The following is a 17,541-nucleotide window of genomic DNA, read 5'->3' on the forward strand; positions in this document are numbered from 1 at the left end:
ATAACAAAAAAAATCTAAACGAATCTTCATATTTAGGTTCACTAAATTTTTTGATTTAGTTAATTAATTAATCTTTTGAAAAATTCAAATCATTTTTTCTTACTGTGCTTCGATGCATCTACCACCAAAGACAAAATCAGCCCACTGTTGATCAAACAAAGACAGCTTAACCACGCGGTCTATTCTCAAGTCTCGACCCTATAAATCTCTCCTTCGTCCTTTTATTTTCGATTCATCCCACATTCATCGTATTTCATAATTCAGTGAAAACTATTTCTCAAATGGATTCTCGACATATTTCTACAGCCATCTTCTTCTTGCTCTTTCTCTCAGTTACTAACCACACACCCTGCAACGCACAGTTATCTTCTACCTTCTACGACGCTACATGTCCCACTGCACTCCGTACAATCAGAACCACCATCAGAACAGCCATATCTCGTGAACGTCGCATGGCGGCTTCCCTCCTTCGTCTCCATTTCCACGACTGCTTCGTTCAAGGTTGTGACGCATCGATCATGTTGGAGGACGGGCCTTCGATAGTAGGAGAAAGGAATGCGTTGCCTAATAAGGGTTCTGTAAGAGGCTACGAAGTGATAGACGCTGCAAAATCTGAGGTGGAGAAACTATGTCCCGGAGTTGTATCTTGTGCAGACATACTGACGGTGGCCGCCCGTGATGCATCAGAAATGGTTGGTGGTCCGTCATGGTCGGTGAAGCTCGGAAGAAGAGATTCCACCACCGCTAGCCTTGTTCTAGCGGAGACCAGTCTTCCTAGCTTTAAAGCTCCGCTCGATTCACTTATTTCCACCTTCAAAGATAACGGACTTAACGCAAGGGACATGGTTGCTTTATCAGGAGCTCATACAATTGGACAAGCTCAATGCTTCTTGTTTCGTGACAGAATATACAGCAATGGATCAGATATTGATGCCGGATTTGCTAGCACACGTAGACGTGGTTGCCCTGTAAATGATGGAAACGGCAATCTGGCACCATTAGATTTGGTGACACCGAATTCGTTTGATTACAATTACTTCAAGAATCTGATACAAAAGAAGGGTCTTCTTGAATCGGATCAGGTGCTTTACAGTGGTGGGTCCACAGACAGCATAGTTACTGAATACAGCAACAATCCTTCCAAGTTCAAGTCGGAGTTTGCAGAAGCGATGGTGAAGATGAGTGAGATCAGGCCGTTAACGGGTCAAGAAGGAGTGATAAGGAGGATATGTGGTGCTCTTCCCTAAGCTACCTGGTTCATTTAGTCCCCGGTTCTTGTATTTCTCTATGAAAACTGTACTTGTAGTCATATTCATTCATTTATTCTATTCTTTTAAGTGTAAAGAAATATAAAAGTTTATGAGTATTCTCAACGGTTAAGATTTAATTATTTATCACCACTTTTAATGCAATATATATAGTTATACAATTCTTCTCGCGATCTATTAGTACAACAGGATCTTAAAGGGGTGAGTAAAACTAAATCCGAAAACCGAAAAAAGTCGAAACCGAAAGATAAACCAATGGTTGGGATTTATGTTTTTCAAAAATTGAAAATTTTGGTTTAGGTTCGGTTACGTAAATATAAGAAACTGAGAAAAACCGCACCGCACCGATGTTTATATATAACTCCTTTTTTATATATTTGTATATAAATCAACATAAATAAATTACAAGTATCATATGGTGTCGTGGTGGAGACGAGCCAGTATTTGGAATAGGTAGTTGCACCGGGTCAGATGTTGGCAAGATCGGGTGCATTAGGTGGAGCTTTCGTATGTTGCATAGTGTTCGGATTAGGTGTGGTGGAGTTTCCATATGTGGCATAGTGTTCTGATTAGGTGTGGTGGAGTCATCGCAAATCCCACAGACAGACGATAGTGGTTTGGGAATAGGAATAGGCACCGGTGGCTGAGGAGTAGGCGCTAGAAAATCACATGAGTTTAGAGGAACATCTTCCAAGAATGAGTGCAATGGTAAGGCGGTGAGAGGTGCATCCTTAGGAGAAGAACCAAATGGAAAACACGACTCATCGAAATCGGGCATGACGAGTGATAAAAAAAAAAATACGAAACGATACCGGATCGAGGCATTGGTAGCCTTTCTATTGCGTGTTGTACCCAATAAAAACACGCGGAATGCTTCAGGGAGATAGTTTGTATTCTGAGTAGTCACATAATGTAACACCGTAAATTTCAAAACAAATTTTTCAATTTTCTTCTAAAACATAATTCGATAAATTCATCAAACAACCATATTAATTATCCAATATAGGTCAATACAAAATCCCAAGATCACAATGTAAAAACTCCAAGTGTGTGTGTACGGATCAAGTCGGCGCCTTCCCGCGGTCGTCACTAGTACCTGAAACAATAACATCAAACACTGTAAGCACAAAGCTTAGTGAGTTCCCCAAAATACCACGTTTAACACATAATAGCCACTCGAGGCTATAACTCTGTGGGTCCGTGCACCCAAACTTTATGAACCCTCAGGTTCTAACTCTGATAAACATGCACCACATAAATCACAAAGAATAATGCAGTACAACACATAACATACATAGCATACAATACTCTATCACATAACTCTGGTTACCTACTCAAGGTAAGGTATAGTGAGAAGACTCACCTCGCGTATCTCGGTATCTCACGAATCCTGGAAATCCCTCGTGCTCGATCCTCCGAGCTCTAATCCTCCTATAACATCATATGTCTCTAATTAACACTTTATATCTCTAAGGTTGACTATCCCTAAGAAGTCAACACAGGTCAACTCTGGTCAACGGTCAACGGTCAACGGTCAACTTTGACCGGACTCGGCGAGTGCTACGGCGACTCGGCGAGTCTAGACGTTTTCACCACCCTCCGAAATTCCCTTCCTACACGTCGAGTATTCCCCCCTTTTACTCGACGAGTTTCACCTGGAAGAATCGCGGGGCCACCCCGACTCAACTCGCCGAGTCTCAAGAACAACTCGGCGAGTCCCAGTTTGACTCAGTCCACTCGTCATCCCTCTCCAACTCACCCTGACTCACTGAGTCTACCCATGACTCGATTGGACCACTCACCGAGCAATCCCAAGGCAATCTTCAAACTACTCGCCGAGTCTGATGAACAGACTCGGCGAGTCCATGCCATGCAACCACTCCAACTTGCTTCTAAGGTCAGATCTGCTTCCAAAATCTATAGATCTGGCCTCCCTAGACTGATTCATCACGTAAAGCTTCTATCTTGGTGCCCATAACACACCCCATGTCTCATAAATGGAGTTTTGACCTAAGGCATGAGGATTCCAATCCAAAGCCTCCATTGATTCCCAAAAAGCTTGGGTAAAGGGACACTCTGGACCTCTAAGGGTCCAGATCTATGGTTCAAACCTCATAAGGGACCAAGAGGACACTAGATCTTGCCACAAAAGGGTTCAACAAACCCTAAATCTAGATAAACAACAACAAGGAAGAAGATAACTCGAAATTATTACCCCAATAGTGATGCTCTGGACTCCAAACCCACAGAAGTGGCTCCTCTTGCTTTCCCTTGGCTAGTTCTTCTCCTTCCTTGCAACAATGACACCTCCAAGATCAATAATGGCCTCCTACTTAGCTCCAAATGCTCACACTCGATTAGGGTTTCACTCAAGGGACTGGTGAGCACAAATGACGGCCATTAGGCCCTTTAAATAGGTCTCAAACCCGAGAAATTAGGGTTTCATTACACAGCGCTGACTCGCCGAGTCCATATCCTGGACTCGCCGAGTCCAGGCGCGATCCCGCGTCCAGATCCGCGTCCCTACTCGGCGAGTCTGAGCTCTAACTCGCCGAGTCCCCTCTCAAATCACCAAAAACACAATATATAAGATACCTGAAAAATCCGGCTTTTACACATAAATAAGGGTACATCCTAACCCCAAACGGTAGAAAATTCTCATATGAGGGTATCCATTCAAATAAAACTTCAAACGGGTACCACATGGAAAGCACTTTGGAGGGAAGTCGATTGATTATGTGAACCACAAAGCTAAAAGCATGAACCCAATAAGATGTTGGAATGTGTTCGTGAAACATCATAGCAAGCCCAGTTTCAGCAATGTGGCGATGCTTGCGTTCAATTCGCCCGTTTTGTTGCGGGGTATATAAATACGAAATTTGATGAAATATGCCATGCTGGTTTAGTAATGCTTTAACATTGCGATTTAAAATTTCCGTACCCCGATCACTTTGAAAAACCTTAATGTTGGATGACAATTGATTTTGAACAAATTTAATAAACATGGCAAAAATAACATGGAAGTTTAACTTGGAATTGAACGGGTATAGCCACGTGTATCGAGAAAAATCATCCATAAATATAACATAATCGCGACAGGAGTCAACCGAGTTAACCGGTGATGGGCCCCAAAAGTCACAATGGACCACATTCAATACATGTAAAGCACGTTTATTATTATTATTATTATTATTATTATTATTATTATTATTATTATTATTATTATTATCATTATCATCATCATCATCAAATGGTAAACAGAGAGATTTACCAAGTTGACATGGTGTAACCGATTTTGGTAAAATAGAAGAAACACATAATTCAAAACAGAAATTGTGTCAAATGACACATGCCCCAATCTAGAGTGCCAAAGTTCAAAAGGCGCCTTGGATCTGGTCCTAGAAAAAACGCATAAGCCTTCATTGAGGATGATAGCACATAAACTCCATGATCATATCTTGTGTGATCTAGAATTTGCTTTGCTGCTCAATCCTGAATAGAACAATAAGATTTGGAGAAAAGCACATCTATATCATTTTCATACGTTAGTTTACTAATTGAAAAAAAAATGGTAAGGTGCGGGACCACCATAACATCATGCAGATGAATACCATTAGCAAGTGTGGAAGTCCCAACATGAGAGATAGGAAAAGAATTACCATTTCCAAATTGAACTAAGCCATCACAACCATAATTCTCGGGTTGCGAAACTGAACCCGCGGAAGAAACCATATGATCGGATGCACTAGAATCAACATATCAATCTGGACCAGGAGCATTTAGATGACATTTTGCAAGAAAAGCTTTTGCAAAATCACTTTCATTTGTGGGAGATTGTGCAACTGGTGAGTTAAGAGAACATATTTTCATAATGGCCATTTTGGCGACACGGTTAGCAGTAAGGAAAGCAGCGGCCACAATCACAGCACTGCAAAAGTTACGACCACACCTCATCGACCACAACCGCCGAAATAAGACGATGTTGATGCAGTTTCTGCCGAGAAAGCCACGGTGGTGCTTGGAGGTCCATGGATCAAGTGGAGAAACATTATGTTCCCATCGGCTTGAGCAAGTAAATCATGAAAGGCTTGAGGTGTACAGGCACGAACGGCTTTGGAAAAGGTCTCAAAAGAGCCGCCAAGACCGCAAAGGAACCAATAATTTTTTTTGGGATTCATCAACCGCATCACCAATGGTCGCAAGACGGTCACAAATCGCCTTAAATTTCTCACCAAAATCTGAGATAGTTGAGGTACCTTTGGAGAGAAGACGAAGTGGATCACATAGATTTTGAACACGTTCCATGGAAGAATTTCCATATGTGGCTTCAAGTTCCACCCAAATAGCATGAGCGGTGGAGAGACCCACAACCTCCGCGAATGCCTCCTTTGTTAGAGAAGCCTAGAGAAGGATGGCAACGTCTTGATCAGCAATGAGCCACTTCGCAAATTCTGAATTGACGCTCATCTTGTTATCAACCAGAAGTTGGCGCGACGGGGCTATCGTCAACTTGAGCAAGAAGTTGTTGATAATTAAGAAGTGGGATCATTTTTGTTTTTTCATAGCAAGTAATTCATGGAGGAGAGATGAATGATGATAAGATGAAGGATGGTATTCATGGGAAAGTTGGTGTCTTGGGATGAGAATAAGGTAACCATGATGCAGCCATTAAGCAAGAGAAGACAAGAAGGGTGGGGAAGAAAGAAAGAATTGTTTATTGAGGGAGAGGAAGCGATAAAGTCAAACTCTTGATACCGTGAGATAAATGTAATCTCCTTAAATTGCAGAGGTGTTGTACACAATATATAGGAGGAAAAGTAACACGTATATCCTCGGAATAAATAAAAAAATCAAAACTATAAAATAAATGTTTACTAGTATAATACTTTTTCTTTTCGATTCTGTTGGTGCAGGCCCTGTTTCACTCAGCACAAAACAGAGTAAAAGGAAGAAGACATGGGGCAATTTTCTGTGTATTTTTCTTCAACTAAAAATGATTACAAGACTCATATTTATCTAATCTAAATGCTGAAAGTAAGGAACAACTATCCACTAAACTAAAATAAAGGAATGATGGCCAACATGGCCTTGATTTAGTCAAATGCAAATAACAGGGAAAAAAACACGTTCACCACTGAAGCCAAAACAAATATGTTACTTCTGGATTAACCCAATAATCTCCCTCTTAATCCAGAATCAGATGTGTTCTTCACCCCAAGCTCATTTCGCATCTCCACAAATTTCAGCTTACCCAATGACTTCGTGAAGATGTCAGCTTTCTGCTCATTGTTGTACACAAACTTGACAATAACATCTCCTCTTTCAACGCATTCCTTTATGAAGTGGTACCTGGTATCGATATGTTTGATTCTACCGTGAAATACAGGATTTTTTACAAGGTTGATAGTTGATTTGTTGTCAAGGTACAATGTTATAAGACAAATCCTTTCACCCGTTATCTCACTCAGTAAGCGGTGAATCCAGATCCCTTGACATGTGGCCGAGGTGGCAGCCATACACTCTTCCTCACAAGACGAGAGTGCAATGCATCTTTGTTTTTGTGAGGCCCATGTGATCAAATTTTCATTCAAGTAAAATGGTATTCCACTGGTGCTTCTCCTATCGTTCACATCTCTAGCGTGGTTGCTGTCCGATTTCCCTATTACATCATCTTTACAGCTTCCTCTTTTATATACTAGACCAAAGTCGATGGTTCCTTTAATATACCTGAGGATTCTTTTTACTGCTTGTAGGTGCTGAACAATAGGTCTTTCCATGAAATGGCTAGCCATGCCCACTGCATAAGATATGTTGGGATGGGTGTGAGTGAGGTATCTTAGTCCACCAATGATGCTCCTGTACTCAGTTGGATCCACCGGTGTTCCTCCCTCATTCTTTGTGAGTTCAAGTTTCGATTCCATGGGATATTGTGAGGGGTTGCAGCTATCCATTCCTGCCTTTATGAGAATGTTTCTAGCATATGCAGACTGTTTCAGACTTATACCATCTTCATGTTGTGCTACTTCTATTCCCAAGTAGTATGAGAGAGTTCCAAGATCACTCATCTCAAACTCATTGTCCATCTGTTTCTTGAACTTTGTTACCTCCATCTCACAATTTCCAGTGATGATTAAATCGTCCACATATACTCCTACAATCAGTAGCTTCCCACATCCTCTTCTTATTTACACTTCATGCTCTTGAGGACATCTTTCAAATGACATTGCCTTCAGTCTTCTGTCTAAGGATGCATTCCAAGCTCTTGGGGCTTGTCTAAGGCCATAAAGAGCCTTAGATAATTTTAGTACCTTTTCATTGTTATCTGACTTCACGAATCCTTCTGGCTGCGATACATAGACCTCCTCTTGTAGCTCTCCATTGAGGAAGGCAGATTTCACATCAAGGTGATACACCGGCCACCGATGTTTTCCTGCAATTGCTAAAATGATGCGGATTGCTTCAATTCTTGCTACGGGAGCAAAGACCTCATCGAAATCTAAGCCTTGTTTCTGAACGTAACCCTTTGTGACAAGCCTCGCTTTATACTTCTACACATTTCCTTTTGGATCCCTCTTCAATTTATACACCCATTTCAGCCCGATGGGTTTTCGTCCCGGTGGCAAGTCAACAAGGCGCCATGTTCTATTTCTTTCTGTTGCATCAAGCTCTGTTTTCATAGCTTTCACCCATTCACCCTTCTTCGCAGCCATTGAATAACTTGTTGGTTCTTCTGCATCTTGCATAAAAAAAAAGTTATTCACACTCTTCATACAATTCAGCTAAGGTTTCGTACCATTTGGGAGCACCTCCCCCAGTCGAACTTGAGGTTGGACTTGTTGACGAAGCTGGACTTGTCGACCCTACTGATCTTATCGGTGTTGCTGGTGTAGGTGAGGCATGATGATCAATTGACTAAGTGGCCTGCAACTGTGAGTTTTCTTAAGAAGATATCACATCATCATTTCCAACTTCAAAGGTGAACGGTATGGTCTCAGACATGGTGTTGATGTTATCCAGTTCATGTTGGGGCATATTTATTCCAAAACAGAGGGTTACACCAGGAGTAGCTTTTATCGTGGTTGCCTTTTCCCATGACCATGGCTTGTCTTCTGCGAAATATAGATCTTGACTCACTCGATTCTTATCGGAGTTGGGATCCAATAACCTGTACGCCTTGCTTCCTGTTTCTGTTCCCAAGTATACTAAAGCTTCACTCAGGCTATCAAGCTTATGCAAGTGCCCTCGTAAAACCTTAGCAGGTGCAGTACACCCGAACACTCCAAGGTGCTCTAGGTTGGGTTTACGTCCAGACCATAGTTCATAAGGTGTTGTATCACCTAATGCCTCAGTTGACATCCGGTTGAGAATATAGACAGCATGTCGAGCTGCCTCCCCCCACAGTGTTTTAGGCATCTCCATGCTGATCAACATACTTCTTATCATTTCAATCACAGTTCAGTTTCGTCTATCCACAACACCGTTTTGTTGTGGAGAGAAAGGTGTTGTGAAGTGATGTTGTAAACCTGTTTCATCACAGTAATCTTCGAATTGTCTTGAGTTGTACTCACCACCACGATCTAAACGAAAATTTTTCATTCTTTCACCTGTTTCATTCTCAACAGCCATACGAAATTTACGAAACACCCCAAGGGTCTCATCCTTATTTTTCAATAGGAACACCCACATAACTCGGCTGAAGTCATCAACCAATAAGAAAAAATATCTATTTCCTGAGGATGTAGGGATGTGATTGGTCCACAAAGGTCACCATGGACCAGTTCTAGTCTTGCTTTAGCCTAAAAAGTAGATTGCAAAAGGAATGGGTTCCGAGTTTTTTTACCTTCAAGACACCCTTTACAAAGTTAAGTGGACTGTTTAATCTTTGGTAAGCCAATACTTACTTTCTTGTCTGACATACTTTTTAAAGTTGAAAGGTTCACATGTCCCAACCGGTTGTGCCACAGCCATGTGGGTTCCTCGCAACTTCCAAGTAGGCATTGCGGTATTACTTCATTAAACATAATCTTGTACAGTCAGTTTGGTGACATTTGTACCTTCATTACGAGCTTTCCAGTACTATCATGAATCCATAAGAAGGAACCCTACATAACTATTTTATCACCACCTTCTGCTAATTGTCCCTGGCTTATTATGTTTTTGCATAAACTTGGGATATGGTAGACTTCTTTTAGCATCCATTTCTGACCTGTTTTGCATTGGAATACTATTGAACCTTTTCCTTCTATTTGTACCTTCGAGCCATCTCCAAATCTCACATAATTACGAACACCCTGGTCTAGTTTTTGAAATTTTTCTTTGTCACCGGTCATATGGTTGCTTGCCCCATTGTCTAAGTAACATATTTTTGACCGGTTATCATCGTGACTCGAACTTCGAAGCTTTGGAATTACATGCTCTTCATTCAGGTACACTTCTTCTTGGGTTTCAACGGCGTTGTAATTAGCTAACAACAACACAGGTTCATCATCATCATCTTGTTTCTTAGCTAGGTTCACTTCTTGGTGTCTCTCTTTTCATGGGTTTTTACACTCTGAGGCGTAATGACCAAGATCTTGGCAGTTGTAGCACTGCACCGTACTTTTGTCTCGGCTTACCATACTACGTCCTCCATCACGACTTTGTTGAAAACCTCCACCACGGTGACCCCCACAACTCGAATTACCTCTCCCCCGGCCTCTCCCACGTCCACGAGAACTTGAATTGTATTGTTGGGTATCCCGCTATGAAGTTTTCGAACCTTCCTCTTTCTTCTTCTTCGTTTTATCAAGCCATTCTTGGTGTGTCAGGAGCAGCTTTCCTTCATGGGATTCGCCCTAACCTCGTACCCTTTCCTCATGTGCTTTCAATCTTCCTATAACCTCTTTAACAGTCATGGTTTCTAAATCAACAAACTGCTCTATGGTAGACGCAATTTGTACAAACTTGCTTGGTACGGCTCTAAGAACTTTTTTTAACAACATAAGCCTCGTCTATCTTTTCACCCAAGGCACGAATATTGCTGACTATATTTGTGATTTTCACTGCGAACTCGTCCAGTGTCTTGGTCTCCTTCATGCTCATCATCTCTAATTCAGTCTTCAAAGTTTAAACCCTAGCCGTCTTCACACGATCAGCCCCTAAGTACATGATTTTTAGGGTTTCCCATGCCTCCTTCGCTGTCTGCTTCTCCGCCAACGATAAGAGCATATCTTCTAGAATACCCTGATAGATGGCCACCATCTCCATCTTATCTTTTCGAACTTCAACAACTGTATTTGGTATTCTTGGCTCTACAGCCTCCCACGCTCCCTGAGCATGCATGAAGACTCTCATCTTGATTACCCACGCTGCATAATTCGTTCTTTTATGACCATCTTTTTATGCATTTATGTCACCCATATCTGTGAAACGAGGTTGGTACTTGGGCATACACCAGGCTCTGATACCAAATGTTGGTGCAGGCCCTGTTTCACTCAGCACAAAACAGAGTAAAAGGAAGAAGATATGTGGCAATTTTCTGTGTGTTTTTCTTCAACTGAAAATGATTACAAGACTCATATTTATCTAATCTAAATGCTGAAAGTAAGGAACAACTATCCACTAAACTAAAATAAAGGAACAATGGCCAACATGGCCTTGATTTAGTGAAATGCAAATAACAGGAAAAAACAGCATACTACTTTATAAAGAGTTTATAATTGGTAGACGAAAGGTTTTAAGACCAAAGTCTTAAAACTAAAGAGAAAACATATCAGTATTTGGATAAAAAAAATAAAATAAAGGGTTGTGATAGTGATCCATGTGAATACCATTTAGCCGATCAAATTAAATTAAACTTTCAACATAAAAAAAATGAATATAACCTTATGTATTTGTCCAAAGACCCTCTATTCAAAATCACTCTCTACTCACTCCACTCTCCTGTCAAACACTCTACCCGAATATGCTACAATAATCCGCAGCCTGCTACTCTCATTCACTTAAAACTATTCACATTCCTCAGCTATAGATACGTTTTTACAACTCCATTAGTCATCGTAAACAACCTTACAACCACCGTACAACTACCATCACCGCTAACATGTCACCTACCACCATTACCCTATCTTTTTCGTTTAACCATGAACTTCCACTATCAACACCACCCAACTCCTTTGACTACCTTCTTCCCTCACTTTCTCCTCCATTAGCCATTATCGTCAACCTCCTTCGCTCACCTCCTTTCTTTTTGTGTACTATTTCACACATAGATACACACGAAAATATGGTGGTGAATATAGCTTTGATCTTAGATGGAAGATTGATCTAATCTGGATCAGAAATTTGATTGCAGATCTAGGTGAAAACCAGATTTATGGTTGGTTGTATGCATGTTACGCAACATTTCAACCACATGCACTCAGCCTTTCTCTCTTTTTATGCACCAACTCACATACATACACACACGAAAATACTATTGTATATTTAGCTTACAAGTTTAATATATATCATATATCACCATGATTAATATATATACATATATATATATATATATATATATATATATATATATATATATATATATATATATATATATATATATATATATATATATATATATATATATATATATATATATATATATATCACCATGCTTTATTTCTAATGTCTTTTGGTTTTGTTTTCTTTTTTACAGATTTGCAATTGTTAAAGGATATAGATCTTATATGCATTTGATATGCATCGAAGATATACAAGTAGTAAAATAGTTATTTGTGTTATATTAGATTTATTTAGTTTTGATTGGTAATTTTTAAATCTAGAATGTTATTGTGCCAAATAGATTATGTAGTTTCATTTTTGTTTGTAAGTTGTCAGATCTGATAACGTTTAGTCAAAATTTGAGGTTGTTTTGTATAAAGGTTTAAAAGTGTTGGGAAATACCGAGCATAAGTCCATTTGTTGGTGACGAGCAAAATAAAAATTGATATTGATAAATATTAATCCTGTCTTTTAAAATTTATTCTTTTAGTTTTGTGGTTTTGAATTATTTTATATACTGTGTCTAAAATTAAAGAAAGAAAAATGGAAATATTTACTGAAAGGTAAATTCATACAAACATTATTTTTTTAATGTTTATTGGGAGAAATAAGAAACGTATAATACATTTTTCTATAAGTTTTTTATTGGATGTGCTTAATGAATATTTACTTTTTATAATTAGTTTGGTTGTGTTTCAAAGAAGAAAACAGTTTTTAGTCTTGGAACGAAAAAAATAGTTGTAAATCATAATTAATCTAGAAAAGCTGAAGTCTTCCACTAGAAGTAATTGGTGTCAAATAGTATTTGTTTTTAAAGATTTTTTAAAATATGTACAATGAGAGATGCTCATTTGTTTTGTCTAAATTTATAAAAAGATAGTTGTTGTCATGTATAAGTAATCTTGGCGTGTAAAAAAAAGAATATATTACATAGCACGAGTTGTCAAAGGAGTGGTCTATTATGTATGTATAGATGTATAGGTATGAATGGGACTATAAGCATAGTTTAGCTATCGGTTCAAATAGAATTAAAAGTTTGTATACAAATATCTAATATTTAATTGTTTTTTTAATTTTTAAACGATAATCTTACTACACTATATTAAATGGTTTTCGAAATTGTTAATTTTCCTTTTGAGTTATTGATTTTCCCTTTTGAGTTATTGATTTTTTTTACCGAAGTTAGCATACCACATCACATTCGAGATAAATTACTCGACTTTTTAAAACTCATGGCATTGAAAGCAATTGAGAACCTTTCAATTATTTAGTTATATTTATAATATAATTTTTTATACAATTATTTTTTTGAATATATTTGGTTATTTTATCTGCAATGGTTCTAATTAAAAATAGAAGGAACTAGGGAAGAATCCCCCGCTTTGCGGGGTTGGATATGTCAAAGAAATTGACAAAACGGTAAAATTTTATTGAGCTACATTGAGCACGATTCAAAACCTCTTATAACAAAAGGGAAAAGTTATGTTTGGTACTTAACACCTTAAGTGACAGCAGTCAACACTACCTACTTGCATATTTCTCATAAAACCAACGTATTGAAGAGATGTAAGCATGCTGCAATAAGGAGGTACATATTGTGATTATCACTAAAAATGTTAAGTACAATGCGATAATGCCTTCAGTTCACTATACCAGTTTAAGAAGTGTGCAATGTAACACCAAATATAATCATTAATTGCAACAATCAAAATACCTATACTTTCATTAAGAAAGATAAAAATATAGAAATCATGATTGCAAGAATCGATATCATCCATGTAAAATACTACTTCTAAATCTTCCATACATGCAAAGAAAAGTATACTGAATGGTATAATTTATGCCCTTGTCCTGAAACTTAGGTTATAAAGCACAAGTACAATTGAGAGACAGAAGAGCATTCCTGCTATTTTCTACAATTAGTTGTGTACATAGCATAATGACCAATAGAATACTACTTCTGAATCTTTGAAGTATGTATTCACCTACAACTTTGATGAATTATATCAAGAACGGTTACATTTGTGATGAATTGCATCAATAATTAAAATTACACCAAGTAACAAAAAAACTCAGGAGGTAACGTAGCCAAAAAAATTTGAACACAGAAGACAATATGCTTCAAGTAGTAAAGATTTCTAGAACACTAAAAATATAGTCATGGTTAAAAGCTGGTGGAGTACCCAGCAACCCTAGAAGTTGCAGAAACAATGATATCAACATTAGAGCCATATTGACTACATTTTCAAAATTGTGATTACTGGTTTAAGTATACTATGAAATGTAAACTTAAGCTCCTAAAAAACTTTTACTTATAGTAGTTTGTTACAAGAAATTCTACACCCATCACATTAGACTATCAATATCTTATTCCAATAGATTTAAAAAACACTTACCTGATATAGATAATATTCCACCACCTCCTCCCTATCTGTCAATAATCCTCTATCATTTCCTAAACATGGAACTCTTAACAATCTGTTGAGACAATATCACAAACACTTGTTGTGCAACCATAGAAGCAAAAATTAGGACTGAAAATTTACCAATAAACAATGAACTTTTAACATGCCTTCAATGCAAATCAAAAGATGATTTAAGGCTGGAAACCACTTAACGCCAGAAAGAGTGACATTTTTGGTCGTCACCTGTAATAATACAAAGGGCAGAAGAAAGCAACTTAGGGTTTGCTTTCTTCAACTCCTTGTAATTCTTCTCAACAAACGAACTGTCACAATTAACAAAATTAAGTTCAGTAAAATGGATGTGGATAGATGTACGTGAAAAAACAGATAAGAGGTTATAAGGGAAATTTTGTCCAAATCATTCATAAGGGCAATGGCGTCTTTTTTTTTTTTTTTAAATAGTACACGGGTAAAGTGAAAAAACTACCTTCATCTTGTTTGATGCTTCAAATCTATCCAACTGAAGAACAGATAGATTGAGCTGTTGCTGTTGATTTTGAGAATTTTCAGCGCCAGAGCAGCTTATTTTGGATGATTTTCTTGTGTCGGTGAGAATATTGGAAGTGTTGAGGCCATTGAATTTGAATTTGGAGGAAAATTTGGAGAAAATAGTGGAGGGGGTAAGGAACAGGGTACAGCTATGCAGCTAACCATATCTGAAATTTTCAAAACAACAAAAAGCTGAAAATATTGTTTACAGTTAAATAAACTTATCTGAATATTGAACCCAATTCTCCTCAAAAATTGTATGTATATCCAAAAAAACAAAATTTTACTTTCTTCCATTTGCTTTGTCTCCAATATCTCAACACTATTGAATCATTACTTGCTGCAAATTCAATCAAAAATTACTGCATTTTCAATGCTGTATTTAGATCCTTATGAAAATACTAAGTAATGTTTTACCAGAATATAGTAATTTGTGGCTCCAACAATGAATGACAAGTGATTTCAAGATGTTATGCCATTGATAAGCTGATTGTACCCAAGAGATGATGTTGCACTCCTACGTAGAGTATACAGAAAAACACAGATGATTAGCGGCATTTAAGAGATATGAAAGCAACTTTGAGTGCCTTAAAGCCTTTTAATGCAAACTAATATGTTTTGTTACTCTACTCTGTATAAATTTCACTACCTGTGCATATTTTTTGTACACGTTTCAAGGAATGTACGCCTACCCACAACAGAAAAATATGATTTTTATATTTTGTGCGCAAATTCAACTGTTTTATGAAGTGGGTTTGGGGCAAAATTGAAGAATTGTTAAAATGTAGGTCATCAAGAACAGTAAATTTGAAGAAAATAGAGGCCGTACCAGAGAATTGAGTCTCTTGAAGGATGACGATGAGGCCAGCATCAAGAACTGTTGAGATTTTTCCAAAATTTTAATTATTCTGTGTATGTTTGGAAGTAATATTGTAGCGTATAGAGAGAGAAAGTAGGAGAATTTGGCCCTAATATAATAAAACTTCAAGGGTTCTTCCATTTTTTTCTCCTCCTTTTCTTTCTCTCTGTCTCTCGGTAGATAAGATTTTGCATAGACCCTCAATCGGAACTGCAGAAGCTTAGGGCACCATCCTTGCTGCTGTAATTGAAGATTGGGAGCAAAATGATTCCATCATCGTGCTTTGCTCTGTTAATCAACAGGAAAAGAGTCGATATACCCAAATAAAAAGAAATAGTGAAGCAAATATAATTAATTAACTTGCCTGTATTTGTCAGAAGAATTTTGATAAACGATTCGAATTTCCCATTGTGAAATAATGAAATTAGGGTACCATGGTGGTAAGGTGCGACGGTGGAATCAACATTCTTGAAGATTTAGGGCTGATAATTGAAAATTCTAGTACCATCGACTCCTACCGAGAGTTGTGAGAAAAAATGGAATCAAAAATAGAAAAGAGGGACCCATATGAGTGGCAAACACCATCGACAAACGCCACCTTGCCACCTTCCTCCGACCAACACCATCGAAAAACGCCATCACCACCTGCTTCCTTCGTGTTTCTTTTTGAGCAGTCAAGGATCGAAGGAACCCACCTCCATTTTTCTTTCCCGATCAGTAACAGATGGGAGCCCTCAAACTTTGATTTAAAGAGTCGGTGAGGAACAGTGGGAGAGATAGAAAATAGGTGTGCGAAGCAGTCATCGATTTTGAGTTGTTCAGACGATGTAAAACAGTAAATCAAGGAGGCAGTGGAGAAGAACTGAGAGGGCAGTACACACGTAGAAGGAGAAGAACCGATGAAAGAACACGTATGGGGAATGAACAGTAACGAAACCGACCCATTATGATGGAAAAATTTACAAAAAAGAAAACCCAAACAAAAAAATCCAGCCAACTGTTCAAGTGGTAATTTAGAATTAGTATGTATATATAATTTGATTTATACTCGAAATTTATTTTGATTAAAAATAGAAGGAATTTGATTTATACTCCATATTTATTTTGCAATACTTTAAAATTGTTTGATTTCAAGGTTTTATTAACAAGGAGATGAGAAATATGGAGCATTTTTCAAGTTTCAATAAAATGAGCTTTTTGAAAAATAAAAAGCTAATAAAATGCAATGCTTATCATCTACCTAAAAATATAAGACATTAACATATAGGAGGTTAAGTATGTTCTTTTTTCACCTCATCTATAGCAACTTAGTGAAGCTAGAGATATGAGAAAATGCATGTCAACATTATTTTAGATTATTTATATAATTAATAATTATGTTTTTTTATTATTTTTTTTATCAAGAATCTTAAAATTTAAATCAAATAGTAATAAAAAAACATATAAACAATATATTAGAAATACAAAATAATTAAGCAACGGAGGAGAATTTCATTTTGCTTAATTTTTCAATTAAATTTGTTTTTGCCTTCCAGAAAGCTAATAAACGAAATTTTCATATATCATATGCTAATACTATATCTTTATTTTAGAAAAATAACGTAAAAAGAAATAATATATAATTCTTGTACATGATACACTTTAGACTTTTTACAAATATATTATCAAATATAATAATCTTATGTAAAAAGTAAATAAACAGATGACTTGAATGTGATAATTTTAAAGTTTTATGTTCTCAATAAGAAGTAAAGGCAAAGAAGTTTTTGCATGAATTAATATATATATATATATATATATATATATATATATATATATATATATATATATATATATATATATATATATATATATATATCTTTACTATCTTATAAAAGAAATCTAACTATTTCTAAAAATAGATTGATTATAATAATAATATTTTTTTAAGACGTCCAAA

At 37.2% G+C, this 17,541-nt stretch overlaps 1 protein-coding gene and 1 pseudogene across 3 annotated transcripts; one reads left to right on the forward strand and one right to left on the reverse strand.

Moving 5' to 3' along the window:
• The first annotated feature begins 246 nt into the window (after positions 1–246).
• Positions 247–1,396, forward strand: LOC145041431 (lignin-forming anionic peroxidase pseudogene; annotated as a pseudogene).
• A 12,201-nt stretch (positions 1,397–13,597) lies between these two features.
• LOC145041433 (uncharacterized) lies at positions 13,598–16,556 on the reverse strand. Of its 3 annotated transcripts, none has more exons than XR_013680185.1 (5): positions 15,967–16,556; positions 15,573–15,890; positions 15,161–15,260; positions 14,682–15,083; positions 13,598–14,517 (listed from the first exon to the last, which is right to left on the reverse strand). XR_013680185.1 is itself a non-coding variant. In XM_078989498.1 (5 exons), exons 1-4 carry the CDS (start codon positions 15,741–15,743, stop codon positions 14,893–14,895), a joined length of 342 nt encoding a protein of 113 aa, XP_078845624.1. In that variant the 5' UTR covers positions 15,744–16,552; the 3' UTR covers positions 13,598–14,517; positions 14,682–14,892. The 3 variants fall into 3 exon arrangements, 1 of the variants encoding a protein (XP_078845624.1); XM_078989498.1 differs by having other exon boundaries at positions 14,682–14,910; positions 15,031–15,083; positions 15,573–16,552; XR_013680184.1 differs by having other exon boundaries at positions 14,682–14,910; positions 15,573–16,547.
• Positions 16,557–17,541: the final 985 nt, after the last annotated feature.

This window comes from Lactuca saligna, chromosome 4 (assembly GCF_052625555.1).
Source record: "Lactuca saligna cultivar CGN05327 chromosome 4, ASM5262555v1, whole genome shotgun sequence".
In the NCBI taxonomy this organism is placed as follows: Eukaryota; Viridiplantae; Streptophyta; class Magnoliopsida; order Asterales; family Asteraceae; genus Lactuca; species Lactuca saligna.

What these genes read in the sequence shown, in the direction of transcription:
- LOC145041433 (XM_078989498.1), bottom strand. Translation starts at nt 15,743, where the DNA reads ATGGAAGAACCCTTGAAGTTTTATTATATTAGGGCCAAATTCTCCTAC. An exon ending in TCAAGAGACTCAATTCTCTG is followed by an intron (nt 15,261 to 15,572) that starts GTACGGCCTCTA and finishes TACTCTACGTAG; the next exon opens with GAGTGCAACATCATCTCTTG. An exon ending in CCACAAATTACTATATTCTG is followed by an intron (nt 15,084 to 15,160) that starts GTAAAACATTAC and finishes TTGAATTTGCAG; the next exon opens with CAAGTAATGATTCAATAGTG.